This window comes from Poecilia reticulata, chromosome 9 (assembly GCF_904066995.2).
Source record: "Poecilia reticulata chromosome 9, P_reticulata-male-v2, whole genome shotgun sequence".
Taxonomy (NCBI): Eukaryota; Metazoa; Chordata; class Actinopteri; order Cyprinodontiformes; family Poeciliidae; genus Poecilia; species Poecilia reticulata.
Window position 1 is genome coordinate 18,600,497 of NC_088838.1, and position 27,124 is coordinate 18,627,620.

The window sequence follows — 27,124 nt, forward strand, 5'->3', positions numbered from 1 at the left end:
AGTAAGGAAGTACTTGTACTTCGTTACTTCCCACCACTGCATCCAGGTATTTGACCCGACTGAGGAGGCGGCCGGATCCCCTGCAGAGTTTATCCCCCAAATTGTCTTGGCTCTCTCAAAACCATAAAATGAAGAGTAGTGAGAATTTAGATGAGTTAATCCAAAATATGAAGTAATTCTTAAACCAGCAGTGGATGGATGCAGGCATGAGAGAAATGGACAACACGTTTTGAGGAGTTTTGATTCTGAGATTCACTCTGAACAAAAGAAAAGTGAGCTGAACAGATCATTCATAGAGGGACATGTGGCCCAAGTAATCACATAATGCACCTGACAATGTGGAGCAAAAACAAGAGGTGCAGTAGAAAATGGCTTCATGTGATGTTTGAGTTATTATACATTTTAATTGTCATGTGGAGCTTGGGATTATTTGGATCAGTAGTTTCAGAATATCACGACTTCGGTGGCTGATGATGAAGTTGCCTGCATTGTACTTGGCACCACCAGAAACAACACAGTGAGTGTTCAGATCCATTCAATAAATTAAAATAAAAAAAAGCATTTATTTATAAGCTTTATCACTAAGTGAATCTCATTTTATAGATTAATTACACATGGATGGTTTTCAGTCTTTATTTCTGATAACTATGGTAATTTTCATCTTACATGACATTTAAAATTATGAGTATTACATCAGATCAGTAAGAAAATAAGAATACAAACATGTAAGCTTAATGAAAAGTGTCTTTACTACCTGCTTGTAGAAGTACTTGTAATCTGACAAAAGATTAATCGGGACATATATTCTAATTTATTGAACATGACTATAAGTGTGTCAAAATTGTTTATGCTTCAAACTGAGTAGTTGTTTACCTTAAAAAGAGGAAAAACACCCAAAGTGTCTGAGTAGTAAAAAAACTAGACACTTTTCCTCTTCTTTTCTTTTCAGAGAAAATAAGAGGAGGAAAACTTTCAACTCTTTTCACAGTTTTTCATTAAAATGCCTCTTGCCTTCAAGTTGTTTCCTCTGAGTTTTTACTATAATAAAAGTCCAACAGCACATGTAATGTTCCTTAAGTGTAAAATTAGCATTTAAAGTGTCAGACAAATAATTTTTTCCACAAAAGACACTAATGTCTTAAATTATGTGCTTGTATTCTGTCCAATATGTCCAGAATATAAAACACAAAAGCAAGTCCAGACTTCCCTCTCCTGGCCATGAAGCTGTTTTCAGCTTCGCCTCGGCGGCTGAATATCTTAAAGTCCGTTGCAGGAATGAGAGCCTTTGTACTAAAGCCGTCATCACAGTGACCAGACATAAATTTTGTTAGACGTTTCTGCTAAGATTTAAAACGGTGATGACAGCACAGAAACCCAAAGAATATTAGTGAACTGGAGGCATGAGGTAAACTGCCAGGAGAAATTACTGTCTGATGCGTCAAACTTTCAGCAGCTTATAACAACAAAACGGTTGATTTACCTTCCAAAAGTCAATATACATGTGAACCGTTTTCCCATTGTGGGCTCTGAAAAGGGACGAAGGAGAAATTTAAGTTCAGTCTCGTTTTCATTTCTATTCTCTTAACACATTTTTCTTAATAATTGACTTGGTGCTTGCTTTCTGATTCAGAGGAATGTGTGCACTGGTTCGACTGTGTGACAGTCAACAATGACATGCATTTTATGCTTTTTACCCCATTCAAGCAAACCTGTTTTACATAACATTTTTTGTGAGGATCAAATGTACAGCAGAAATTCCCTAAAAGTCAAATAACTGTTCTGGATTATTAGTTTCCCCTGTGGATTCTAGTCAGAAACTATGATACTAATGTTGGTGCCCCTTTTTCTTTCAGCTCTCACTGCACATGTGCAAGCAGGAGCTGTTTAAGTGTTTCCATAGCAACTAGTTTTCCCAGATTTCCCTGAGCTGCAGCAGGTTTTCTTTAGGAATCAGGATCTGGAGCAACTTTACTCACTTTGTCTGCTTAAACGTGAGCGACAAGGCGACAAATAGTAAGTTATCTTGCTTACTTTTTCCCTTTCTTACTTTCTTCCTTTCTCTCTTCCTTAGCTCTGACATTTGCCAATCCCCATTTACTTGCACATTTACACATACTTAACAGTTTCCAACAGCATCCAGGGGAGCTGATAGCTGTTTAATAAGTTTGTCGGCACCAAATCAAGTTTGTCCAAGTTTGAGTTTGTTATTTGTTTTAAGCATGAACCTACAGAGGTTTTCAAATCAATGCAAAATCTTGCATTAAGGCATTTAAATAAAACATTACGCCCTTTGTCTTTAAAGCTCATTTAGCAGTGAGAGAGAAACAGAGACAGTCTGCTGTCTCCTCGGTGAAAGAGCTTCTCGACAAGCTGACCAGGTTTCCATGTCAACTGGGCAACAACATTCCTCACTCTCACATGAATCATGGCTGACGGTCATGGCTGAAACGCTGGTTCATACTGGGGACAGAAATCTATTTGGTATGAGAAAAACAGCTGAATGTTTCTCTGCATATTTAGGCCATGGCTGACCATTACGATGAGGGGAGAGACACAGAAGAGACCAGCAAACTTCTTTGCTCCGGTGAGAAGTTTTAAAGTTTTCCTTATTGCTCGCTCTGTTGTAAATTTGCTCCTTATGTTTAATGGCCGTTTCCTCTCTTAGATGCAGATCAAAAAGACAGCGTTCCCAGACCGGATCACTGTGACCTCCTCCTAGATGCGATAGATCGACAACTAGATCAGCTGCAGGTCTGCTAATGCTCTTTTTTTTTTTGGTCCATTTTCTCTCCCATATTATTTGAACTCAAAGTTATTTCAGCAAATATCCTTGCTTTTTTTTTTTTTTTTTTTGCAGATTGTGTCTCCAAAACCAAAGTGTGATGTGGTTCCTACATCAAAAACTGGCAAAAACGGTAATGTATGCCATATATTCACCAGAAAATAAGTGAAAGTTTTCTTTGCACACAAGTGACAACAGATGTTTGGTTTTTATAAGCTGCTCTGATGGGTGTCTGAAGCAAAACTCAAACTAATAAAAACTGCATTTCATTGCGCATTGCAGTGATAAAGAAAATCACTGATGATATTTTTATTAAAACATTCTTTCAAAACGTTTGCCCTTTTGTCTCGTTGGAGGCACATATGCATGCAGAAATGAATTACTAGATGTCGAAGCAAATGGTTGAGCAACATTATGAAGATGTACACAAAATATATTTATTTACTTTTGTTTAAAACAAACTCAACTCACCTGCCAGAACCCATTTTGGCTGTATTTCTACTTCAAGTCTTGGTATAAGTCTCTACCAGTTTTGCACCTCTAGACTAACTTTACCATTTATATATATATCAAAAAAAGCTCCCGCTTTTATTTCTGAAAAAAGAAAAAAAAAGTAAATCACACATCATTTTTGCATCAACTCCACAATAATGCAGTAATTTTAGTTCTTCCTCTCATAATGTAAGTGAATGACATTGAAATTTGTAGTTGCAATGTTTTCTTCTCTCCCCCAGAAAATACGCTGACCTTCTGTGATGTTTCTGTTAATAACAAGGAAAGCAGAAGAAGTCTGGACATAATCCTCAGGGGCAAAGAAGAAAGTACATTTTGTCGGGATCAGGTCGCCTGGAGGCTTCAGAGGCTTCTTGGAGAGACACCTCCTCTTTCAGAGAGTATCTGCTCTGAGGAATTTGGAAGAGGCTTCAAAGAGGAGACGACAGACCTGTCTCCATTTGGAAATGCGGACCAATTAGACGGCGAGAACAAGACAGAAATCTCCGACAGTGACACTCATGAAAGTGATCAAAACTGGCAACGTCCAGAGGAAAGAAGGTTGGAAACAAGCGACACGGTGATGGCTCGTGGTTTACAGTCCAACAAATCTGGTCAAGGAAGGGAAGACGGTGCGTTTCTTTCTGACAGCATTGGAGAAAATATGTCGCACCGTAATGAGAAGGCAGGAGCCGGAGAGGGAAACAAGACGCCACAGAGGCCTGGAGACCGCAGCAGCGGTAGGTGCAATCTGGCAACAAGATGTCGTCATGCATCTTCTGAATTTTTCCAGGTGGCTTGAATGAGGTGAAAAAAAAGAAGCTCCCTTGCACAGATGGATGTCGATCTGTTTCTCCTGAAACGTGTTTTTTTTTTTTGGTTCAAATCAGGTTCACTATAGTGAACCTGATAATTATCCTGCATAATTATTGTGTTTGACTTGTTAGAGTTGGTCCTTTTCTTTTATCCTTTGAAGAATCTTGATGAGCTGCAACAACTTCCCTTTCGGAACTTCAAAGTATTTTTGAAGTTTTATTTTTATTATTACTATTATCATTTATTTGAGTTTTTTTATTTTATTTTATTGAATGACTTTTAATCAGGCTTTATTTATGACTCGGTTTATTTCGGCTCGCTTCGTTTCCTCCCCAAACACTAATCAGAGTTACAGCCTCAGCAGTTTCTCACTTTGTTACCTTGTGGTCTCTGTGATATCTCTTTCTTCAAATCCTTTGTTCTGAAGCTATAGTGCCAAAGTTTTGTTTCTAATTATATTCATTGTGCTCGTTTGGGATTTTTTTTTTCTATCTTTTATTTTCTGGTAAGAAGAAATTCCAGGAGGTTCTCCTTCATGTGCAATCTGAACAGGTCGAATTTGAATTTGGAAAAATGTAGATCTGTGACTAAACTGTATGAAAGCTGTTCATCAGGATGCCCAGTTGATCTCAAGCAGTTTGTGTTTTGTTTCTGTTCCAGGAGTTGCAACATGGAGCTTTGGCGACATGTCGACTGATGGCAATCTTGATCTGGACGTCACTGAACAGGTCAGCCGGCAGGTCAGGCGGACAGGTAGGCGCAGCAGGAGCCAAAGAGGAAACGTTAAGGACAAAAAAAAAAAAAAATGCTGGATGCAAAACTTTAAATAAAGATTAAAACAAATACAAAACATGTTTTAAAATAAATATATTTAACACTCCAAAAACATGTTTGTAACCTTTTTCGCTCCCTCACAAGGGTGTTGCTCCTTCATGAAGGATGTTGGTGGTTTGAATGACGGCTGCGTTGAGCACTGTGACAGTGACTCAGCTGGAGAGGAAGAGAGAGAAACTCACTTTACAGCAGGTAAATAAAAAAAGACCAAAGACTACATTTTATTAAACAATAAACAAGCTGTTTGTTTAAAGCTAGGAGATTCCCTGATGGACGGGAACAGAGGAAATGTTTTTCTGCATCCTCCAACAGTCAGCAGAACAACAGAAAAACCAACAGGTACTCAGAATTTTTTAAATTCTGCATCTTGTGATTTTCAACATTTTTAAGGTTTTGTGACTCCCTTGTTTTTCAGTTTCTCACGCTTGTATTTATTTATTTTTTTTTTTTCAGTGAAAATAAAGACGGCAGTGAAGACTTTAAAAACCTCATCAGGATGTCCGCTCCAGTGAAGACATCGGAGAGGCAGCTGTCAGACTGCATCCACATGAGAGAGGAAGTCTTTGACCTCCGATGTGTAAGAATAGAGCTCGCCCTTTGCAATATTCATCAGAAATCATCCCGCGTGTCTGCAGCAAAGTTTTGCTTTTTGTTTAGAAATGCGAGAACGAGGAGAAGAAACTCAGGTCAAAGTGGATTCAGCTGAAAGAAGTTGAGCTTTGTCTCTCTGAGCTCCGGCAGAAAAAGAAGGTATGTTGCCTAGTTTAAGAAAAGGACGTAAGATTAAAACTGTATTTTGAGGCCTCAGTTTATTGCTCATGACGCAGGAAGCCGTTCAGCAACTAGAACAACTGTCTGCAGACACGACTTGGATGCAGAAGGAGAAAAGGTGTTTGGAGTTTGTTCTGAGAAACAGCAGGTCAGAGAAATAATCTGTTTACTACAAAGTTAAACCTTCACCAATGTGCTTGTGTTTTGGTTACAGTGAAGCAATGTGTGTGTGTGTGTGTGTGTGTGTGTGTGTGTGTGTGTGTGTGTGTGTGTGTGTGTGTGTGTGTGTGTGTGTGTGTGTGTGTGTGTGTGTGTGTGTGTGTGTGTGTGTGTGTGTGTGTGTGTGTGTGTGCGTGCGTGTGCGTGTGTGTGTGTGTGTGCGTGTGTGTGTGCGTGTGTGTAGGTACCAGCTACAGCAGTTGCAGAGTCAGACCGAGTCGCATCTGAAAACTGTGTTCTGGTGGAAGAAGGTAGCTCAGCAATAAATCCTGTTTTTGGTTTTAAACGACTAATTTGATTTCTTCCGTTCTCGCACCGTTTCTCAAGCGGAATCGCATTAAAACGTCACTGCAGTGGATCAAACCACAACTGACAACAAAATAATAAATGATCACAGGAATGCTGCTCTCTTTGTGTTTTTCCAGTTTGGCAGAGTTAATATTTGTCTTGGATTTGACAAAATTGGGAGCAAAAATGTATTTGTTTTTCTGCGAATGTGTTTGGAAAATGTTTGTAACTCATTAATGACTTCCTGGAGCAGCAGCTGGAGGAGCTTCGTGAGGAGCTGCACAGGGCCGCGGAGCCAGGGAGCTCACCGCTGAACAGATGTGCATGTCAGCAGAAACAGCTGGAGAAAAGGCATCAGACTGAGGAGGTGACACTCTCTTCTTTAACCATCAAAGTCAAATCCCGTGCAAAATATGAATAAAACAATTTTGGAAGGATTTGTTAGCGCCTGCCGCCTATGAATAAAATCAAATGTTTTATTCAGAAATTGAATCACTTATAGTTTGGTTTTGCTTTAATGTCCAGTTTTCATTTGATGCAAATAAAGATTTGTCCTTTGTCATCGATCAGACCACAGTCTCCCTCATTATTGTAGTCCGCCCAAAATTGGGTTTTTGTCTTGAAGGGAGTAGTTTTCTGGATCTTGGTTAGATGCTTCTTTTTTTTTATTTTTTTGGTCCAATAAAAAGCTGTGCAGTTTGTTTTTTTTTTTTTTTTTGCTTGTTTGTTTTTTAGAAGTGTTTCTGAGCTACTGCAATGATTTCTGTTCAAAATGTGGTGCTAGTTGAGGAGTTGAAAAATTAAATTTTTCAGTTCAGATTAATGCAGCATCCTGATATATCATTTAATATAAATATTTCACCAGTTTGTAATGTTTTTTTCTATTTCACATTAGATGTTGATGGGTGAAAAGTTACATGTTGCTTCTGCTTTTCTGCTTCTCACTTTTAGTCCCCTGATGCTCAAGTTGGCGAGCTCCAGCACAAACTGGGAGAATGTAGGATGGAGGTGGGAACGCTGGGCGAAATGTTGGCGCAGAAGGAGCTGCAGCTGACGGGTCTGCAGGAGGAACGAGACTCTCTGCAAGCGGAGAGAGACGACCTGATGAGGGAGCTGCAGCTCTACAGAGAGCTGGAAGAAGCTCAGGCAGTGACGGTAGGAGCAGAGGATTTCTGAGATTCACGGCAAAAGTATTCACACTTCAACAGCTTCATATTAAGTTGTACTGCACAAATGCTAATGTGTTTTATCGGGCTTTTAAGTGACAGTTCATCACAAAGCGTTGTACTAAGCTGTGAAATGGGTGCGGGGGGGAAATGATACATGGGTTTCTAATATATTTTCTTTGCAAAATATTTAAATCTCGTTCAGACAGGATGGATGGGAGAGTGTTGGTGAAAACACATCTTACCAAAGTCTTGCTGCCTTTAAGAACTTTTCTTCCAGGTTTGCTCTGTATTCATCTCCAAACTCTTAAGTTTCCATGTTTCTACTGGTGAAAAGTATCTGTGCAGCATGATGCTGCCAACACTATTTCAGGATGGCGATGGTGTGTTCAGGATGAAGTCGGGTGTTTTTCTAGTCATTCATAACGTTTTGCATCGTCTACCACACGACTACCGCTGTCTCCCCAACTTGACTTATATTAAAAACTCTCTGAAAACAAATGCATGCCACACTTTTCAGACTGTTTTCATCTCTGTTACTAATGTAAAGTATATTTTTTCAATCAGCTTAATTATGCACTGCTTGTGTTGATTGAGCTTATAAAATCCTCCTAAGATATTATAAAATATTTGCTTTGGAACATGACAAAATGTTGAAAGTGGACAAGAGTCTTTGAGGTGCTCGCTGTAAATGCATGTCTATGTTTTAATATTCCTTTCAGCAGCAAGAACTGAGCCTCCACAGGCAAGAAAAAGATCAAGCTTTAAAGGCACGTCTTATTCAGGTGCAAACTTTCAATACAAACGCATTTTTTGTAAGCATACACAAATAGTCTTACGCAGTTGCTGAAATTCTTTTTTTATTGTGACTTGTGTCGAGGAGCACATTGAGGCGTTGTGCAGTCTGAAACGTGTTCCTGGGTCTGAGGGAGGGGCGGCAGCGTCTCTCTGCAGGCAGCTGAAGGCCCGGGAGCAGGAGCTGAGGCAGCTTCAGATCAGCATGGCTCAGCGGAAGCAGCAGTCTGCGGCTCGCCTCGCAGACGGCTTTACCGAGCAGCTGACGGCTGATCTGGAGAGGTGACGCAAAATCATCCTTGTCTCATGCATGTTTCACTTCAGTCGTGGCTGCGCGCCCATGACAACACTTTCAAAACGTTTTCCCATCCCACAGGTGCAAGACGACGCTGATGAGGTGCAGGTAACAAATAACACAGTAACTAACCAGCTAATACAAAAAAGTATTAAGTGTAAAACTGCACAGTAGATGCAGCCGTTACCTGTAGGCTTAAACATGTATGTTCCTACTGGTGGAATGTTTTTTTGTTTTTTTTATTGTGGCAGCTTTTACAGGAATGCATCTAAGATGAAAGAAACAAGTCCCGACGGCAGCAACATGTCTGGCGCAAAGGTAGATGACGTGTTAGCATTCGGCTCTTTCACACCTATTCCTTCAACAAACACGCTAACACCGTTCCTGTTCTCTCCTTTCTTCCATCAGGAGTCTGAGGAGGCTGTTTGCTCCCACTTGCATCATGCAGTGGTCTGCGCAGCTGCACACTCCCCTCAGACGTCTCTCTGTTTCAGCTCCTTTGCTCCCTGCAGAGCAGAGTGAAGCAGCTCCAGGTAGAAAATCAGGCTTTCCCAGACACACTGAGCTTTGATGTATCAGGATCCTCTCTGACAACAGCGAGAGGGGAATTACCCAAGGGAGATTTTTGAGGATATTTCCCTGCTAAGTATAATCACAGGCTGTGCAGTGGCGTACAAAAGTATTTACACCCCTTGGAGTTTTCTGAAATGCAACGACGAACTCTCCTGTGGGCGATGGAGGCTCAGTGGTAGTTGAGGGTTTGATTCCCACATGATGATATGCCCTTGGGCAAGGCACTAAACCCCAAGTTCCCCTACTGATGTGTGTTTGAATGACTGTTAAGAGTCTGGTGTAAAGTGCTAGGAGCTGTAAGCATTCCAGAAAAGCACAAATAAATTTGGTTCATTCATGTTTTATAATAGACTAAAATTAGGGCAACGTTGAGAAGAGGAAGGAAAAGGAGACCTGCCATGCCAATTTTAAAAATTAAAAAAAAAAATGTGGATTAATATTCAGGTCCCACTGAGTTAATTCCTTGTAAAAGCATTCTTTGTGGTATGACTCCAAAACCGCACAACTGAAATTACGTTGAATGTATTTTAAAGCCAATCAGTGGCAGTCATTATGACTCACTCACTGTTACATCTGCATGTGATAGAAGAATAAAAGGCAGGTCACTGTGACATAAGGCAGCATTCATCTGCGCCGAGGAAAAGGGATCTTCCGTGGCCTGTCGACACGGTGAACTGTGAATGAGTTGTGAACTGTGAATTAAATCATGCCACTTTTGTTAAATAACCTAATAAAACTGTCATGTGTGAGGAAACCCTTGTGTAATGTTTTACATGCCAAAGCCAAACTAAATAATGACATCATGACTTACGGAAATGTTCAGGAAAAGAAAGGGACGCCTTCCTGCCAGCGCATATTAATCATGTCAGCTTTAACCGTACAGCCACGCCTCCGTTCTGAAGAACTAGAGCACGATGAATTGTTCATGTGTCATCATCCAGACTAAGATCTCCAGAAATATAATAATTTATAGCCCATTTGGAAAATTGATTCATAAACTTTTTAGCTGCTTATTTTTGCTAGCTCATCTGAGTTTGTTGCTTATCTCTAGAGGTCAAATGGTGACAAGACGCCACTTCATCACAGGGACTCATCCATCAAAACCTCACCGTAAATGTACAGCAGATATTTGTAGTGCTCAAATGTGGAAACATAAAATACCCTGGCAACCACAGATTGAACATAATTAAAAAAAAAAGAATGACAGGAGACATTGCTGTTTGGTTTGAGTCTTAAAACTGTGTTGGCCATAACATTGCTGTAGAAGAAATAATAAAACTATGAAAGAAAATATTCAAATTTTCTGACAAACTGGGTTTTTATTAGCTGTGTGCCTTTATGACAAAAATTAAATAATTCTGTTATTTTTGCTTTTAGAAACAGGAACATAGAAATGACCTTATTCATATTCTAATCTGAGGTCAGCCAGACAAATTCATTTTAGTGGTCAGGCATCCTTATTTTGACTGATAAACAGCAGCAACCTAACAATGTATTTTAACTTCTAGAGTTAAGCAAGTGTTAAAAAAAAAAAAAACTGGAGAAATGTTTTTGAAAACCTCTGCATGAACCATGTTTTATTATAAAACAAAAGTAACAATGCTTCATGGCAATGTACAAATGCAAAGTTTACGCAAGTCATAAAAAAATGCCTTTGAAGAATTCATTGCAAAGTAATCAAAGGTCACAGATGTGGCAAATATCTGAACCAGAGGAAGATTATTCCTCTATCACGAAACAACTGAGTTCTTTCATAAAGTCAAAGTTCACAGAGAGCGTTTCTGTGACAGAGGAGGATTACTCCTCCACCACGATATGACGGTAAACAGGAAGTCTGGCTTTTAGTGCTCTGTCGGGACTCCCTAAAGTTTGCAGAGAAGATCCAGGCGTTGCACACTTATGGTCAACAGTAACATAAGTCATATTTACATTACACCAGTGTGCTGCTGGTCAGTCATATGTACAAAATGCCTCTAACTTATGACTGAACGTTAGTAAGGCGGCAAGTTTACAGGCCTTCAAGGTTTACATCAATAACACTGTTAAAGTTAATCCTCACATATCTGTCCACAGAAAACAATGTGTGGCAAATAAATGATGCACAAACAAGCTCAAGATCAACAGGAGAGCACAACACGGTCAGCTTATTCTGTGACGCTTGTCCAGTCTTTCACTTTGGCTTCGAGGTTAAATCTCCATGTCCTCCTCCCCCGAGTTGTGGAGCACAGGGAAGCTGTACATGGGCGCGCATGTCTCTGCAGGTGGACAGGAGGGGCTGAGGGGCGGACTGGGAGACGAACACGGAGTTGGGAGCTGCCGGCTGAGAGTCTGCTGTTTACGCTGCTTCTGTAGCGAGTCCTTCAGCCTCTGGCAGAAGGGATCTTCTGGGGGACGCCACAGGACCAGCTCCATGCCTGAAGGACTCCTGGGGTCAAGAGGAAGGGAAGAGCGGGAGGGGAAAAAAGTTGCAGCAGATGAACATTTAGATAGGTAATTGTTATAGTCAAACGCAAATTTATTAAACTCCGAAAATGCTTTTATGAAGATCTCAGAAGATTCTAGAAATGCAGCTAATTTTCTGGAACTTTCTTGACTCCTTCACTAAAACTAAATTTGGTTTTAATTTGTGTAAATGTAGGGGGGCGGGGGGGGGGGAAGAAATCAGCGTTTCTTCAAGTTTCGGTAAATTAGATCTACTTCCTTTTTATGACCACATAATAAAGCTTAACTAAGATTTAACATAATTACCATCTGGTAAAATTTCACTTTAACAGTTTATAATGATTAACAATATCTTTGCTTTATAGCCATAACATGTTAATGTAAAACCCGACTTATTTTACATTTTCCAATGATGAAGGAGCAGACAGGCTAGCATAACAAAATGTTCTGATTTTAGGAGAACAATTCTTTTGGAGGTATTTTAAAGGTATGTGCAAAAGTTTAAATGTATTCTGATAAGTTGAAGTTATGATGATTTGTTGCTTCCTGCATCTCAGGGTTTGTAGTTTACTACAGCATAACTCATGAATTACAAAGCGGGGGCCGGAAACTACAAAAGAAATGCTAGCAGTGTATTTTTCAAAAACATAAAAGCACTCCTAACAATATCTATTAGCCTTTTTAACTGTTTTAGAATGATCAGAAACACCATGAACTTTTATGTAGTAATCCATGTTTCCCTGGAGAATAAATATGACTAGAAGATCTTTTGTCTTAGCTACTCTTCAAAACCAGTAACAAAGGAGAACACGTCATTTCAGTAGGGCAGATACACTAAGTGGTGAAAGTAACAGTGGACGGTGCTGAACACTTCAGGAGTTACCAAAGGATTATGGAAATGAGCATGGAGCACGTACACAGACTGGGCCACAGTTTGGGGGAGAATGTCACTGATGCCGCGCTGCAGGCCCTCCTTCAAACTGTCTGAGATGACCAGAACCGGCCGCCTCGGGACCGGCTCTACGTCAAGATCCTCGTCGTCATCTTCAAGGATTATTCTGCAACACATCAAAATCATAGTGAAAAAAAATAAAAATACAGCCACACAAGGTAGTCATATGTTGAACCCAACAGAAAAACTACCACAACTGATTAGTGAAACAAAGCCCTTTGTTTGAAATAAATGGAGTGAACTGCAGGACACAATGGGAAATTTGTATATTGCTAAGGGTGGAAGCAAAAGTAAGTGAAAAATCACCCAAAGTTTGGACTTTGGTCTGAAGGTCCAACAGTGGATTATGCATGAATGCACAAGTGTTAGTAGTTTTATGTTTCTGACTCAACTTGAGGACAAGCAGGCACAAAGTTGCTCCACACCTGTCTTCAATCTCCTGCAGTTTCCTGTGAGCCGCTTCTATCTCCATGCAGGGACTCTCCATCTCAGCTCGGGGCTGGACAGAAGAGGGCTGTGGCAAAGTGAGGCTCTGATGTGCTGAACATGGCTGCGGAGGAGCAAGGGGGACTTGCTGTGCTGACAGAGCAGGACAACTGTTCGCCAAAATATCCACTTCTGTTTCAGGCATTAACCTCCGTTTTTTGGCACTGCAACCCCTGACAAAGCAGAAAATATGTTAGGATATGCCTGTGTGGAGCCTTTACACATTCACATTTTGTCACATTAAAAACACAACATTTGTGTATTTTCCAATGGATTTCATGAGACAGAGCAAAACAAAGTAGCTCATAGCCAGCCAAATGCAGATCGAAATGCAAAGTGGCAACTTTTACAAATTCATCAGACTTTCTCTATCCAACTTGATTTAGATCAGCTTATTAGCATCAAGATGTGTACAGCAACATGGAAGCATCTCAGCAAAAGATGATCCTGCAAAAACGATGTCAGGAGGACTGAAAACAAATGCAGATCATAATTTTCAGTTTTACTTGTAAAATAAAACATTAAAAACTTCCACTTCACAAATATGTGCCACTTTATGCTGATCTATCACATAAAATTAAAATAAAGTTTTATGTGATTCTAGGGTTACAATTATTAATCACGTTCTCACTAAAACCAGGAAGATAGAGCACATAACACCAGTTTTAAAGTCCCTACACTGGCTCCCTGTAGCTCAAAGAATAGACTTTAAAATACTGTTGTCAGTTTATAAATCACTGAACGGTTTAGCACCACAATACATTAAAGATCTGTTATTGCTGTACCAACCGTCTAGACCCCTCAGATCTTCTGGTTCTGGTCTGCTCTGCATCCCCAGAACCAGAACCAAACGAGGAGAAGCAGCATTCAGTTTCAATGCACCACAGATTTGGAACAAACTTCCAGAAAACTGAAAAACAGCTGAAACACTGGGTGCCTTTAAATCTAAACTTAAAACCCACCTGTTTAGATTTGCTTATGGCTAAATTAGGATTAGAGTGAGGGTTTTGATGTCTTCGATGTTTTTTAAGGTTTTTATCTTTACTTTTCATCCATTTATTAATGTCACAAACTGTTTATATATTTTTTTCTTTAATTATGTAAAGCACCTTGAAATGCTTTTCTGCTGAAATGTGCTATACAAATAAAATTTGATTGATTGAACACATTGCTCACTTACTCATCATCTAGTCTTCTGTGCTTACGGAAGCGTCTCGTTTCCCAGCTGCTGTGGAGCAGAGACAAATATGTCAAAAAACAAAACATTCCTGTATGCATTCATGGTCAACTTGAGTCCAAAACATACCAATCAGTACCATACCTGTCTGGGTTTAGTTCTCTCTGAAGGCTGTCTGAGGTACTCGGAGGTCCCAAGTCAAATTCAGGCAGAGTGGTGGGGCCTGAAAATGAATACATGGCTGGTAGACACCCCAGCTCACTGGCCGAGGGAAGAGGGTGTGCATGAAGAACCAGTGGAAGGGCTGATTTGAGGCAGGTGGTTATAAGAAGTGTTCATCTGAAAGATCAGAACTGATGCTAATTAGATCAGCTTGAAAAAAACAAACATTTTTCTACAACGTAGTAGCTGTCACCAACATGCCACTACGGAATTTATCTCTTGGCTTTCATCTGTATCTGGTTGGGGTATTATTTATCTAAACAATGCATTGTGATAAAATTCTCATTGAGGTGACTAATATTTTTGCACAAGTTCAGAAAAACACAAGTTAAAGCACTGACCTGTGAACCTGCCCTGCCCCCTCGCCGTTTGTTGCTGTCGATGTTTAGCTAGGTCCTCTCCGCACAGTTCGAGGTTTCTCTGTTTAATGCGGTCATTAGCAGGCAATAACAGCATCTGCAGACGCAATGTGATATGACCCGATAAAATAATTAAACCTCGGCTAAGCAGAAATGGCTAATAGACCACACGCCTTATTGTGTGTGGTGTGTGTGAAAGGTTTTGAAAGTAGGACGGGTCAACCTGACGTCGAATGAAAAAAACACTTACGCTGGAAGACTCGTCGAGGTTCTAGAAAGAGCGTGAGCTACGCACGAGGCACAGCTGAATTATGGGTAACGTAGTTATGCCACACTCGACACAGACTCTTTTCCGTCAGCACAATCGGTTACATCAATAAGTTAACATAAACAGATCTGCGTGAAGAACCAGTAATTATATCTAATTCTTGTTTGATTTTTAAAAGGGTCTGCTTTTCAAACTTTTTAAAGTGACAGTGATAAAGTTATATAACTCTAACTTTGATTGGCTCAGTCTCACAAGCGCCTCGAATTCTAACCAATCACAATCACCTAACTCTTCCATATGGTTCTCCAACTTCCTGTTGTATTGCTGTTTAAAGATACGGTGAACTCTTCAACTTTTTCAAAGTTGTGTCATCTCAGATGATGGGTCATGTGAGACCGAAGCGTTTATAAGCATTTCTCTCTCTGTTTTTCTCCCACTCAGCATTGATTCTTTGCATCGGATACTCAGGAGGTAAAAAGCTACTCTATACAAGCTATGTTGTTAAAGTTAACAGCAAATCCATTACGACATTACTGCTATAACAATGTCTTACTGGTTTAGGTAGCAGCAGTGTTGTGTCTATATTTTGCTAATATTTCCAGATTATACTGTTCTAATAGTGTGAAATGCTTCAATGTCATGCAAATATTTGTGTTATTCAATTTTTCTATTTTGTTTTCTTTTAGGACAGCCAGAATGTTGGCTTTAGTAATTATTACCGGACTGCTGGCTTTTGCCTCTAGCAAGCCGTGTGGTAAGTAGCGTTTAAATTTATATTTGTATCTTGAAAACACTAAACACTTTTTAAAACTTTCTGAATTGTGATGCAACCAAGTCTGGAAATTCTCAGATTTTGCAATCTTCGAAATTTTGACTCTTCCACCTCGCCCAGTTGGCAGAAACCCTTTGAGCGCTTCAGGCTTAAGGATAAAAATCTAAAATTAAAAAAAGAAACAAAAACGTTTCAGAAATTTTTTATCCAGTATAATATGAAGAAGTCAGTAATTTTGAGTGTTTTTTTTTTTTTTTTGTTGAAGCGTAGGGACGGGGTTAGCATTAAAATAGAAGTAGGATTTTATAGATTTTTTTCTTATTTATTTTACTGAGTTGAACAAGCACAGTCAATGTGCATGGTAACCTTTTTGAGACTAATGTCATTGCTAAGGCCCATCCATTCTTCCTCTTATGAGACAATAAGCAGCCTGCAGGTTGAAGAGAGTAGACCAGACATCTTTCCTCATAACTTTCTCCAGTTCATACTGGGTGATCTTGAAGGTGTTCTCAGGCCAGAGGAGATTTTGATCCCCTCTGGTAAGTTCTTGCGCAGCCTTGGGGTCTCTTCCCATTGGGATGTGCCTTTAAAAATGTCCAAAATGAGGCATCCTGAAGGTATCCTGGTCAGATCCCCACAGCATCTTAAATGGCTCCTGATTTTTGAGCTCCTCTGATGGCTTATGGAGCTCCTTACCTGAATCCGTTGTACAGAAGTTTATATTAGTTGCTTGCACCTAGGATCTCGTCCATTCAACCATGACGTTTATCTCATGATCATATGTCAGAGATAAATTATTGACCAATCATTATAGAGAGCATTGCTTGTTTGCGGAGCTCTTTATTCACATTTACAGATGCAGCACCTGCATTACTGCAGATGATGCCCCAAATTGTCTGTCAGTAAATCTAACAGAGGCCACCTCCACAAAATGATGTCTAGGTCAGTTCCAAATAAGAAAGAGGGCCTGGCTGTGCTGAGTCCCAGTTTCATAATTTAATTTTGGGGTACGTATATTTATTTGGTGTCTATCTTTAACTATATAAAGATAAAAATCAAAGCATCATAACCCTATTTTAGAGCAAGTTCATGCCATCCAATTTACTGAATGATGCACCTGCAGGCAGCTCCACCAAAAACTGAACAAATCTGTAGAATGCTGAACCTTTTAGAAACGACCACAAGCGGCAGAGTAGAAAGGTGTTTTTATTTTTATCTCATGCAATTTTTTTAACTTGCATTGAGTTTATCTGGGTAGAGGGATTCTGTAATTTCCTCTTAATCTTAACTACTGATGCAGCTTCTTGGGGTTTCGCAATGCTGCAGAAGTTCTTGTTGATGTCAGCAACAATACAGAGAGAGACATCCCTGTAATTTTTTTTCCTTTTTTTTTTTTTTTTTAAATTTGTTCCAGATACTGAAGGATCCAATTCTGAGCTGCTCCTGACACTCAACAGGAATCTCGTTCGTTCTCTGGAAAGCCCGGAAGGACTTCCCAATCCCAGCGTGCACCTGGCTCTTCGGCTGTCTCATCACCACAACCAAGCCAAGGAGACAGATCACCTCAACAAACTGAAAAATGAACTTCACAATGACATTCAAACGTATTTTTCCAAGTTTCATAACAGTTCATTGACATTATATGTGAAACTATGAACATCCACTGTTTATAACTTTGTCTGATGTCCTCCAGCTCACTCTCAAACGGCCAGGCTGTGACTGGCACCATGGCGCTGTACAGTCTGGCCCTGAAGTCCTCCTGCTATGACCTCAACACCATCAGCTTCACTGCAAATGACAAGAGCGAGACACTCCTGACACACCTGAAGAGGCAGATGGAGCAGGAGAAAGAGCACATTGCCTGTAAGATTTTCCTTCACAGGTTCAGTTTTTTTTTTCTTAAACGTTTGCAGAAACTTGCTTTACTGTCCTGCGGCATGAGGTCAGAGTACACTGCTGTGAATTGTCTGTCAGAAAGAAAACTGTTTCTGAAAACGCTGAACAGCAAAAATGAAACAGTTAAAGGCATAACTAGCATAACATTATCCAGGAATAGGGCAACTATTAACTAATTCAAGCTCAGCACAACACCATAATGCCAAAAAAGCATAATTTTTTTCTAACTTCAGGAAAGTTTTATGTCATTTAGTCTTTTTTTTTCTTTCGTCTTGCAGTCAGTCATCGGCCTTTGACCAACTATTACCAGTACAGCCTGGGTGTGCTTGCTCTCTGTGTGAGCGGCATAAGGGTCAACAACCATGTCAGCCACAAGCTCATCAAAGCAGCAGAAAATGAGCAGTTCATACATGGGGAAACCGAGAGTATTGGTGAGTTAAAGGGGCTGTTGAAAATCTTTGGACTCAGTCCTGTAAAGTGGATTAAATTGCCCGGTTTTTGATTTGTAAAATAAAATAGCTGTGAGTAGTAATTTAAAAAACGCCATTGATGATGTACTATTCAAATAATAAACTGTTCCGATGTGGAGAACATTTGCAAGCCAGTTTAGGCAAATCTTATCAAGTCAAGATGTGGCGTACTTATGGAGTCCTACCAAAGAAGACTGAATAGAAAACTATTAGTTTAAGACTGCAGATTATGCAACTGGATTATTGCACTTTTTTATTTAAAGAAATTGTTTGTTTTTCAGCTGAAATATATAAGATGATTGCAACAAAATATATGGAATCAGTTTAGCTCTTTCGCATCTTAAAATCTGGTATTGTAATAACATATTGACAACATGCAGGCCAGGTTGTTTTTCAGTTTTTTTAAATCTCTATTTGTTTTGTAATTCAATATTTCTGTCCCTCCTAGATACAAATGCTATGGCTGGAATGGCCCTTCAGTGCGTAAAGAACTCTGGGTCATATGCACACAATTCAGAAGAGCTGGATTTAACTCTCAACAAGATCAAGCAGAAGCTTCTGGCCTCTCGTAGATCTGACGGTCATATTGGCAATGAGTTCAGCACGGGTCTGGCAGTTCAAGTAAGAAGTTATTTGTTTTCTCTCCTCACCACCTTCCCTTGTTTCTGCATCCATCAAACCTTAAAAATCACTCATGCTTGATTTACTGACATTCCAGGCTTTACTGGCAATGGGCAGCGAGGTTGGAGATTGTTCTGTCTCAATCGAGGCGATGAGAACAGCTGCCAGAAGCAACACCTACCACAACCCCATGGCTATTTCTCAGACTCTGCCGGCGCTCCAGAGGAAAACCTACCTGTCGGTAAAAACCCTGGACTGCCTCAATGAGGACGGTGTGTGCAGCATTGCTTCCAGCTTTTTTTTTTTTTTTTTTGGTCACTTTGATTGGTATTGTTTCTTATTTCACATGTTTTCTTTTTGCAGACACACTGGTGCTGGAGCCTGTAAACCCTGCTGTGGTTTTACCAAGTGAGACCAAAGTGAAAGTGTTGGTGGAAGTGGTGACTGCTAGTGGAGCTGCAGCTGCACACTCTGTTGACGTGCCAAAGGGCAGTTCCCTGCTGGAAGCCCTGGAGCTGCTTGAGAGGAAGAATGTTGGCTTCACGTAAGTTCGTTTAATGAGCCGCAGCAAGTCACTTTCTGTCAAAACTGCTGAAGTGAGTAAGACCTGATCCTGCTTGGCAGATTTCAGAAGGAATCCAGTCTGTGGGGACCATTCTTGAGCGCTGTAAACGGAGAGCAGGCCAGACAAAGCGACCGCAGATACTGGCACCTTTCTTCCGATGGCACGGCTCTCACTGAGGGTAAAGACACACACACACACACACACACTTGTTGCAGTGACATTCAGCAATATTAATTACTGTAGTATGTTAAATTCCCTGAAGCTATGTAATAAAAATACTTAATTTTCTCAGGTGTTGGCGACTTCAAGATCAACGCTACTCAAAAGATCACCATCAAAAACACAAGTTACTGATAATGTTGCTCCAACTACTATGACTTACAAATTCTTTACTTTCAAATGTTTTCTGGCACTATTTTGATTTGTGATTATAGGTAAATTGTCTGCTGCTATCATTTATTTGTGCATTCATAAATGGCTTGCATAAAACTGTAATTTTGGACTTCTGTGATAGATTTTAATGTAAATGCTTTTATTTCAGTTCTGAAAATGTTTTTTTTTTAATTTTTTTTGTAGAATGAATGAATATTCACTAGTTTTTTTTTTCATAAAATGGATTTTGAATCTTGGTTATGTTCTTTAAACAAAATAAAGTTGTGGTGACATATTAAAGAATATACAGTTACAATAATTTTGTGAACAAGTGATTCAATCTGGCATAAGTATTCACAGATTATCTGTTTTGTACAACTCAAGGCTGACGTTTTTGCCCATTTTTCTTGAAGAATAGCCAAAGCTTCAGTCAGACTGGTTAAAGAAATCTCTTACCACAGGTTTACAATTGTATTTAGGTCTTAAGAGATTCCATAATTTCCAAAACTCTGAATATTGTTTTATAAGCAGTCTGCCACTTTATGTAGCTAGACATGGTTTGGTAGATTTGCCTACTCCTTTGATGTTTAGATGACAGACTGAACAAAGCTGTGAGATATCTATCTGTCTGTCTGTCTAATTTAAATTAATAAATTTTTCAGTTATATTCGGATGCATAAAGATGATATTCTCCCTGTGCAACATCACCTTTGACATTTAGTTTTTACACTGACACATAAAATCAAGAAATACGCATTTAGCGTCCAGGAAATAACATGGTTGCTGAAAGGCTTTTATTGTGAAAGTGAATGATGTTATGCCGGAAGTGCGTCTAGTTGCTAACGCTACGCTGGTAGCGTTTATCAACTGGCACATGTTACAAAATTTAACTCAGAGTTGTGCTAACGAGGAGTGACTTATGTGAGACTGAAATTTGACTTTTATAATCAAAATAAAGTATGTTTTACAAGCGTAGAAAGACGTTTTAATTTGCTCCGATAGTTGATGTTACATTAGGATGTTTTGGGTAGAGCTAGCTTTCATGAGCACATCTCGTGGTGATGTTTCTGCTGATTAATAAGAGACAGGACAACTTCGGAAAAGTGTTTGATATCATAAAAATTAAAGCGAATATCCTGATGGCTGCCCTCCACCGACTCCTTCTGTTACACCGGGTTTCTGAAATCCAGAAACGGTGTTCAGGTCTGACACAGCTCAGGAGGTTTGCATCCACACTGTGGAAACCACCAAAAAGCTCATTTAAGAGAGGAAGGACGACTATCTGCAGTTCTATGGATAAAAACACAGGGGATCCAAGTATTTCTTGTTCTAAAAACTACTCGAGTTCATCTAAGGATGGTGCATCGCGAGTGAAGAGAGTTTCTATCGAGGGAAACGTCGGTAAGATCATTGGATCTTTGAGTTGTATAACTACAGAGAGTCCGTTGTAATTGAGAAAAACTAGTAGATATAAAATAAGTTATAAAGTTATTGTAAAGATCTTCATATAGTAGTATACCTCAGTATGATGTCATAGGTCATAATTTTGCATGGCAAAAGTCTTCAGAGGCAATCATCTGTGAAAGAGCTGCAGGGATACACAACTCAGAATAATCTGTGTCCTGCACTGCAAAAATATGGCCTCTATAAACACCAGTGCTAAAACAAAATCAAGAAAAAGACTGAATCCAAATGTACACCACACTTTTCGGTTTTGATTTTCAAAACAATTTGAACAACAATTTGTGCATTATCTGTTTTCCATTTCACAATTATGAGCTACTCTCTTGGCCTATCATAAAATCCCAATAAATTTTATTTATAGGTTTGTTGTTGGTTGAGAAAAACTAAAAGCTCAAGGCGTATGTATATTTTTGTAAGACATTCTATGTCTTACAAAAATCAGGATCATATTATCCTGGTGAAGGAATTAGCATGGTACAATGTGTACGGGTGATGAGAAATTTAAAGAACTGCACAATGGGAAGACTGCATAATAATTGCTTCTATGTCATGGGCTTTTCTCCTAACAGCTGTTGGAAAGTCAACCTTCGCAAAACTCCTGCAGTCGGTTTCTACAGACTGGGAGGTGGTGCAAGAGCCTGTCGTTAAATGGCAGAACATTGAGATCAAGACCTCAAAGGTGAAATTATTTTTCTCCCAAACACCATTTGACCATTTGGTATGACAAAAGAGGAAGATAAGAGTAAATTATTCCCATTTATTTACCAGGAAATGGATGCTTCACCCCAAGCAACAGTCAGCAACTTGCTGGAGATGATGTATCAGGACCCTCAGCGCTGGTCCTACACATTTCAAACATATTCCTGTGTGAGCCGAATGAGGATACAGCTCCAGCCCCCTCCCGCTCGCCTCCTCAACGCAAAGGAAACCCCTGTCCAGGTGTATGAGCGCTCAGTCTACAGTGACAGGTGAAACATTTTATTTCAAGACTCACCCATGTCCGTGTCTGTCCTTTTAAGCGTCAGTCCTTTTAAATAAACTGTGGTTCCCAGAGTTCCCGGGCAGGAGTACACATTCTGGATTTCAAGTATTGTGTTTGATTTATATTTGGTGAATTCAGAGTGAGATCCACCTATGTAGCTTTATTCTGCCTACTTAGAACTAACCTTAAATCTTCTCTGTCAGATACGTCTTTGCTCTGAACATGTTTGAACTGGGCTGCATCAATGCCACTGAATGGGCGACCTACCAGGACTGGCACTCCCTGATGGTGGAGCAGTTTGGACACCGGGTGGCGCTGGAGGGCATCATCTACCTCAGAGGCTCACCCAAGGTATGGATGTAAGATCTTTTTTGTTTTTTTTTCTTCTTATTGCTCTGAATTCAAAACTTTGCAAAGAAATCGCAAGCAACTTTGCTTCTCTCAGATATGCATGGAGCGTCTGAAGTCACGGGGAAGACCTGAGGAGGAGGGAGTGAAGCTGGAGTACCTGGAAACGCTGCATAGGCAGCATGAGAAGTGGCTGGTAGAGAAGAGTACTGAGTAAGAAACGCATCTTGTGTCTGCAGCAAATAAATAAATACATTTGTGATAAAACAAAATTGCACCTTCTGTGTATTTCAATACGTGTACAATATGTGAAAAGTAGTCTGGTCTTTACCACGTTCAAGGATATTTAAAGGGACGGTATCATGGAAAATCTACTTTTTTAAGCTTTACGTTATGTTATAATCTTATTCCCTGGAGTGTTGCTTTCATTTTTTTCATGTATGTTTGAGAAATTCTTTAATCTCCCGGGGCAACCCTCCAGCTGTGCAAAACTCCTGGGTGGATTTAGCTCCTCCTTTGAGGCGCAGCTCCTCTTCAGAGCTACAGTTTCCTATCTGCCTTACAGAGCAGTCTTCCTCCGTCATGACTTCATGGCATTTTCTGTTGTTTCTGATCGTGTAGCCAAGCTAACCGTGTTGTAATTTAACTCATTTTAGAGCTCTGTAAAAGACCATTGATTTTTATTTAGCTCTAAACACGCTTTCGTCTTACCACCATGACTGTAACATGAATTGAGTATTTAAGTTTTTCAGCAGTAATTATTGTAAGAGCAAATGGCAGTCAGCATCGTGTGGTATTTGAAGCCTTTAATGTATGTGTCTGACACAGCTTTGCTCTTTTTAACCTTAGGATACACATTGAGAAGTTGACAAAGATCCCTGTGTTGCAGCTCGATGCCAGTTTGGCATTTAATAGGGATCCCAAGGTGCAGGAGCTGTTTATAGCAAAGGTAAGTTTCCGACTTTTCAATCTCATGGCTGCTGTACCTATGTGAGCCACATGGGGTCTCTAATGTGCTTTATCTCATACATTTACTAATATTTATGTTTTAATGGAATTTAAGATGTGTACGTGTTTTTAATCCACCGTGATCCTAAATAACCTTTTCACACTTTCAGGTGAAGGACTTCTTTAAAACTTTGTGAGAAGATGCACCTGAAGAGTCTCCAACAGAGGGCAACAAAAGACATCAAAATAAGCAAAAGAGCACTGTACCACTGTCTTTATATGAACATTTCACTTCTAATGATTCTGTTACATTTTTTTTATTAAAGTTTCATTTGTTTGTTAGTTCTCACAACACTGTTTTCCAACCAGAATTCTTGAACTGTATAAATACTCTTATCTGTTAAAATATTTATTTTTTCAAACAATACATGCAGATAAATTCAGCAGTTTTTATACCAAGTAATAATTATAAGCTAAAGAAAAGTACCACAAAGTGTTTAGTGAGGATCTGTATGTGTGGATTCCTTATACATTGTTGACTAAATAAAAATGTTTTTTTTTTATTGCTAGGAGTTTGTTTATTCTTTGTGTTTTTTCTGAGCATCTTTATACAATGTCATGAAAAACTATTCATACCCTTTGAACTTTGGACAAAGAAAATGATACATACAAAAATATTTATTTTCAAATGATGATTTCACTTATTAATGAAACAAAAAGAAATGGCACACTGTGAAAAAAGTAAAACACACAAACACACTATGAAATTTAAAAATAAGTCATAAACTATATTTTTAGAAATGCTGAGTTCAAATTCACTTTCCACACCCAGACATAATTACTATCAGACCTGCAGGAATATGAAATGATTTCCATGCAATCTTTCTAACAAGACTGAGGTTCACTAAAATATCTTAATAACTGACTTTCAAACAACCTTTTTCAGAAGGAGCTTGTTTTAAGTAAATAACTCCTTAATATTGATTAAAAAGTACTTGTTAAAAGTGAAATAATCTGCCAGTGGAACTAGAACGGCTCAATCTGCTGTTTGCTCTCAATTTTATTTAGAAGTATCTGAGTAAAAGGGAGTAGATGTGACACTTTTCAGATTGTTATTAAGCTTAGCTTTCTGTTCTGTTCTTGGTTGTAAGGTGACTTGGTTTTGAGAGGGTAAGAGCAATGGTACACGTTTGCAAGTCATTGTAAAAAAGGTGTCAATAACAATATAACATGTTTTGCATTTAAAAGTTAGTTTGACAGGACAATGACCTTGGCTAAAAGCAGCTTACTCTCTGGCCCTCTGATGTGCTCTGCTGATCAGAGGAGCCGTTAAGATGCCTGCAGTGGTCAGGGGTCATCAAAGGGCAGCTGTCCACTATAAAAGGCCAGTCTACAGCTCCATCTGCACTCAACATCATTTGTGCCTTGGAGCAGCTGGAGGACGGACAGACTGAGGCAGATCTTTGAGAGTTTCAGCTAAAATGGAGTGCAGAGTCCTGGCTGTCTTCTGCATCCTCTCTCTCTACACCTTTGGAGCCGTTGTCTCGACGCGGACCCGTAGACATCACACACACCTAGAGAACGGTTCAGCTCACGGAAACATGTCAACTAATCATCGCAGTAGATTTCCTTTGTACATGATGCAGCTATACCGCTCCTTCAGTGCTGCCGACTCCATCGCCTCACTGACTGTCAACACCTTTGCAGCTTCACGGGACCTGCTGTCAGCTTACAGCTCGGATTCTGTCCTGAGTCTAGCGGCCAAAGGTTGGTAAACTTTTTTTTGTTCAAACATTCAGGACTGTTACACCTTGACTGTTAGTTTCTGTCATCCAGCAGCTCCTTGGCTGTTTATCTGTGTTAACAATCCCTCCCTTTTTACAACTCAGCAAGTGTCAAAATGCTTATTGGACTTTAAAGGCTGGTTCTGTTTTATGTGGGGCAGTTGTATATTAGCCCACAGACGGCCTTGTGCAGGGGGGGTCCAATACACATCCTGCCCCGTTTCCCCTCTCACTTCAGTGTTTTGACATCTGTCCAGCAACCTGGCCTCTCCACATTCGCTCAGACTTGCAGTGTCACAGTTTGATTTCTCTTTCTCCTGGTTTTTCTTGAAGGTTGTCATCAAGTGGACGACAGATGGATGGTCACCTTTGACATGTCTTCCATCTCCACCAGTGAGCTGGTCCAGCTAGCAGAGCTTCAGATCCGACTCCCAGCTTTCTCTGCCTCTCACCGTGCCACTGTGGATTTATATCATTCCCATAAGCACAGCTGTGACCCGGATGGGACTTCATGCCAGGAGGAGCCTGTCTTCTTGGGGAGCTTTGGCGCAACGCCGAGCAGTACAAAATCTTCCTGGAAGGTATTCAATGTGACGAGACTCTTGAAATACTGGCTTTACCAGGGAGATGCAGTGTTGAGCCAAGAGGGCTCAGGGGTGACTCAGAAAGACGGCGGGAGTGGTTCTGGGGATGAAGACATCTTGGGAAGAAGTCAAAGAAAAGTACAACATCCAACCACAAACCGGGTGATGATGGTCATCTTCTCCAAACACAACCTGCCCCAGGATTCCTCTGGAGCCTACAGTCTCATTCACACTGTGGAAAACTCCAAGTATGTGACAGCCAACAGGGCCAAGAGCGACAGGCAAAGCCGGCGCCACAAGAGGAACCGAATGTTGGGCCTGAGGGTTACCGATGGAGCTGCACCTACCGTGGCCCCCGCAGTGGAGCAGGCTCAGGGGCCTCTGTGTCGCAAGGTGGACATGTGGGTAGACTTCGACCACATTGGCTGGGATGAGTGGATCGTGCATCCGAAGCGCTACAACGCTTATCGCTGTGAGGGAGAGTGTCCCATCCCTCTGGACGAGTCCTTCAACCCCACCAATCACGCCTACATGCAGGTAAGATGATGACGACAGAGCAGACTGACTGACTGTGCAGCCGTTGACCTGTTCATTTGAAATGTTCTGTTAACTTTCAGAGCCTGCTGAGACATCACAACCCAGGAAGAGTGTCCTGCCCTTCCTGCGTGCCGACACGCCTCACCCCGCTCTCCATGCTGTACTACGAGAACGACGACCTGACCCTGCGGCACCACGAGGACATGATTGTTGACGAGTGCGGCTGCCACTGAAAGGATTACTGCATAAACCTGAGTTGTTGTGTTTTTGTTTGCATGTAACATTAATTATCAAGTATGATAGCATTTCTTGTCATTCCCCTCTACTGGAAGCATCTCTGTGTTGAAATAAATTGAATAATCTGTCTATTTATAGATTATAATGTATATGTTTGTATATAAGACATAAAGGAATATATTAAAATATTTTATTTTGATAAATGTGTTGGATTATGTGGCTTATTCTTGATCACATGGTCTTGGAATATAGAATTTTTTTTAATTAATTCAATTTGGTAAGCTTAAATCATTAACAAATAGCTTCAGGGAGAGTGTTATACTGAAATGTTCAAGTGCTATAAATTGATGCCGCTTAAACCAACTATATAGTTCAATTTACACAGCCGTTACTTTCCAAAACCTCGTTTTTGAGTTGTTTTTTTTCACTGAGTCACACCAAAACTATACAGAACTAAACACAGAACCTTCTAAAAGTATTTAAATGAACGCGTCAACAGTGTAATGTGACTCGTAGATAAAAACCAGCACAATCAAGTCACCTAACTGGTTATTAAAGTTAAAATATTTAAGCAGTTCTGTGAAGGCCTCATAGGGTTTGAGTCTGA

The 27,124-nt window shown here is 40.0% G+C and overlaps 5 protein-coding genes across 9 annotated transcripts; 4 read left to right on the forward strand and 1 right to left on the reverse strand.

Moving 5' to 3' along the window:
• The first annotated feature begins 1,122 nt into the window (after positions 1 to 1,122).
• Positions 1,123 to 11,680, forward strand: LOC103470651 (uncharacterized). Of its 4 annotated transcripts, none has more exons than XM_081610664.1 (19): positions 1,123 to 2,013; positions 2,521 to 2,584; positions 2,666 to 2,751; positions 2,858 to 2,915; positions 3,517 to 3,906; positions 4,751 to 4,843; positions 5,009 to 5,116; positions 5,179 to 5,263; positions 5,378 to 5,501; positions 5,582 to 5,674; positions 5,752 to 5,843; positions 6,099 to 6,165; positions 6,456 to 6,569; positions 7,154 to 7,357; positions 8,091 to 8,153; positions 8,249 to 8,445; positions 8,540 to 8,566; positions 8,710 to 8,776; positions 8,867 to 11,680. In XM_081610664.1, the coding sequence occupies exons 2-19, from the start codon at positions 2,524 to 2,526 to the stop codon at positions 8,978 to 8,980; spliced, it is 2,043 nt and encodes a 680-aa protein (XP_081466790.1). In that variant the 5' UTR covers positions 1,123 to 2,013; positions 2,521 to 2,523; the 3' UTR covers positions 8,981 to 11,680. The 4 variants fall into 4 exon arrangements, with proteins under 4 accessions (XP_081466790.1, XP_017162408.2, XP_017162407.2 ...); XM_017306919.2 differs by having other exon boundaries at positions 1,126 to 2,013; positions 3,517 to 4,014; positions 8,719 to 8,776; XM_017306918.2 differs by having other exon boundaries at positions 1,128 to 2,013; positions 3,517 to 4,014; positions 8,252 to 8,445.
• Positions 10,580 to 15,004, reverse strand: ccdc117 (coiled-coil domain containing 117). 2 transcript variants are annotated; one of them, XM_017306921.2, is made up of 6 exons: positions 14,652 to 15,004; positions 14,233 to 14,427; positions 14,092 to 14,136; positions 12,851 to 13,084; positions 12,391 to 12,531; positions 10,580 to 11,456 (listed from the first exon to the last, which is right to left on the reverse strand). In XM_017306921.2, the coding sequence occupies exons 2-6, from the start codon at positions 14,325 to 14,327 to the stop codon at positions 11,219 to 11,221; spliced, it is 753 nt and encodes a 250-aa protein (XP_017162410.1). In that variant the 5' UTR covers positions 14,328 to 14,427; positions 14,652 to 15,004; the 3' UTR covers positions 10,580 to 11,218. The 2 variants fall into 2 exon arrangements, with proteins under 2 accessions (XP_017162410.1, XP_008416854.1); XM_008418632.3 differs by having other exon boundaries at positions 14,092 to 14,139; positions 14,652 to 14,995.
• A 232-nt stretch (positions 15,005 to 15,236) lies between these two features.
• Positions 15,237 to 19,952, forward strand: tcn2 (transcobalamin II). The gene is made up of 10 exons (XM_008418630.3): positions 15,237 to 15,408; positions 15,624 to 15,691; positions 17,124 to 17,313; positions 17,403 to 17,572; positions 17,884 to 18,036; positions 18,524 to 18,696; positions 18,794 to 18,968; positions 19,060 to 19,240; positions 19,321 to 19,439; positions 19,554 to 19,952. Exons 2-10 carry the CDS (start codon positions 15,634 to 15,636, stop codon positions 19,613 to 19,615), a joined length of 1,281 nt encoding a protein of 426 aa, XP_008416852.1. The 5' UTR covers positions 15,237 to 15,408; positions 15,624 to 15,633; the 3' UTR covers positions 19,616 to 19,952.
• A 153-nt stretch (positions 19,953 to 20,105) lies between these two features.
• On the forward strand, positions 20,106 to 23,938 carry LOC103470289 (deoxycytidine kinase 2-like). Its single transcript, XM_008418631.3, has 7 exons — positions 20,106 to 21,034; positions 21,667 to 21,776; positions 21,866 to 22,065; positions 22,283 to 22,430; positions 22,525 to 22,640; positions 23,277 to 23,376; positions 23,546 to 23,938. Exons 1-7 carry the CDS (start codon positions 20,695 to 20,697, stop codon positions 23,570 to 23,572), a joined length of 1,041 nt encoding a protein of 346 aa, XP_008416853.1. The 5' UTR covers positions 20,106 to 20,694; the 3' UTR covers positions 23,573 to 23,938.
• Positions 23,939 to 23,995: 57 nt separating this feature from the next.
• Positions 23,996 to 26,638, forward strand: spaw (southpaw). The gene is made up of 3 exons (XM_008418629.2): positions 23,996 to 25,142; positions 25,493 to 26,280; positions 26,361 to 26,638. Exons 1-3 carry the CDS (start codon positions 24,857 to 24,859, stop codon positions 26,511 to 26,513), a joined length of 1,227 nt encoding a protein of 408 aa, XP_008416851.2. The 5' UTR covers positions 23,996 to 24,856; the 3' UTR covers positions 26,514 to 26,638.
• The last annotated feature ends 486 nt before the right edge of the window (positions 26,639 to 27,124 follow it).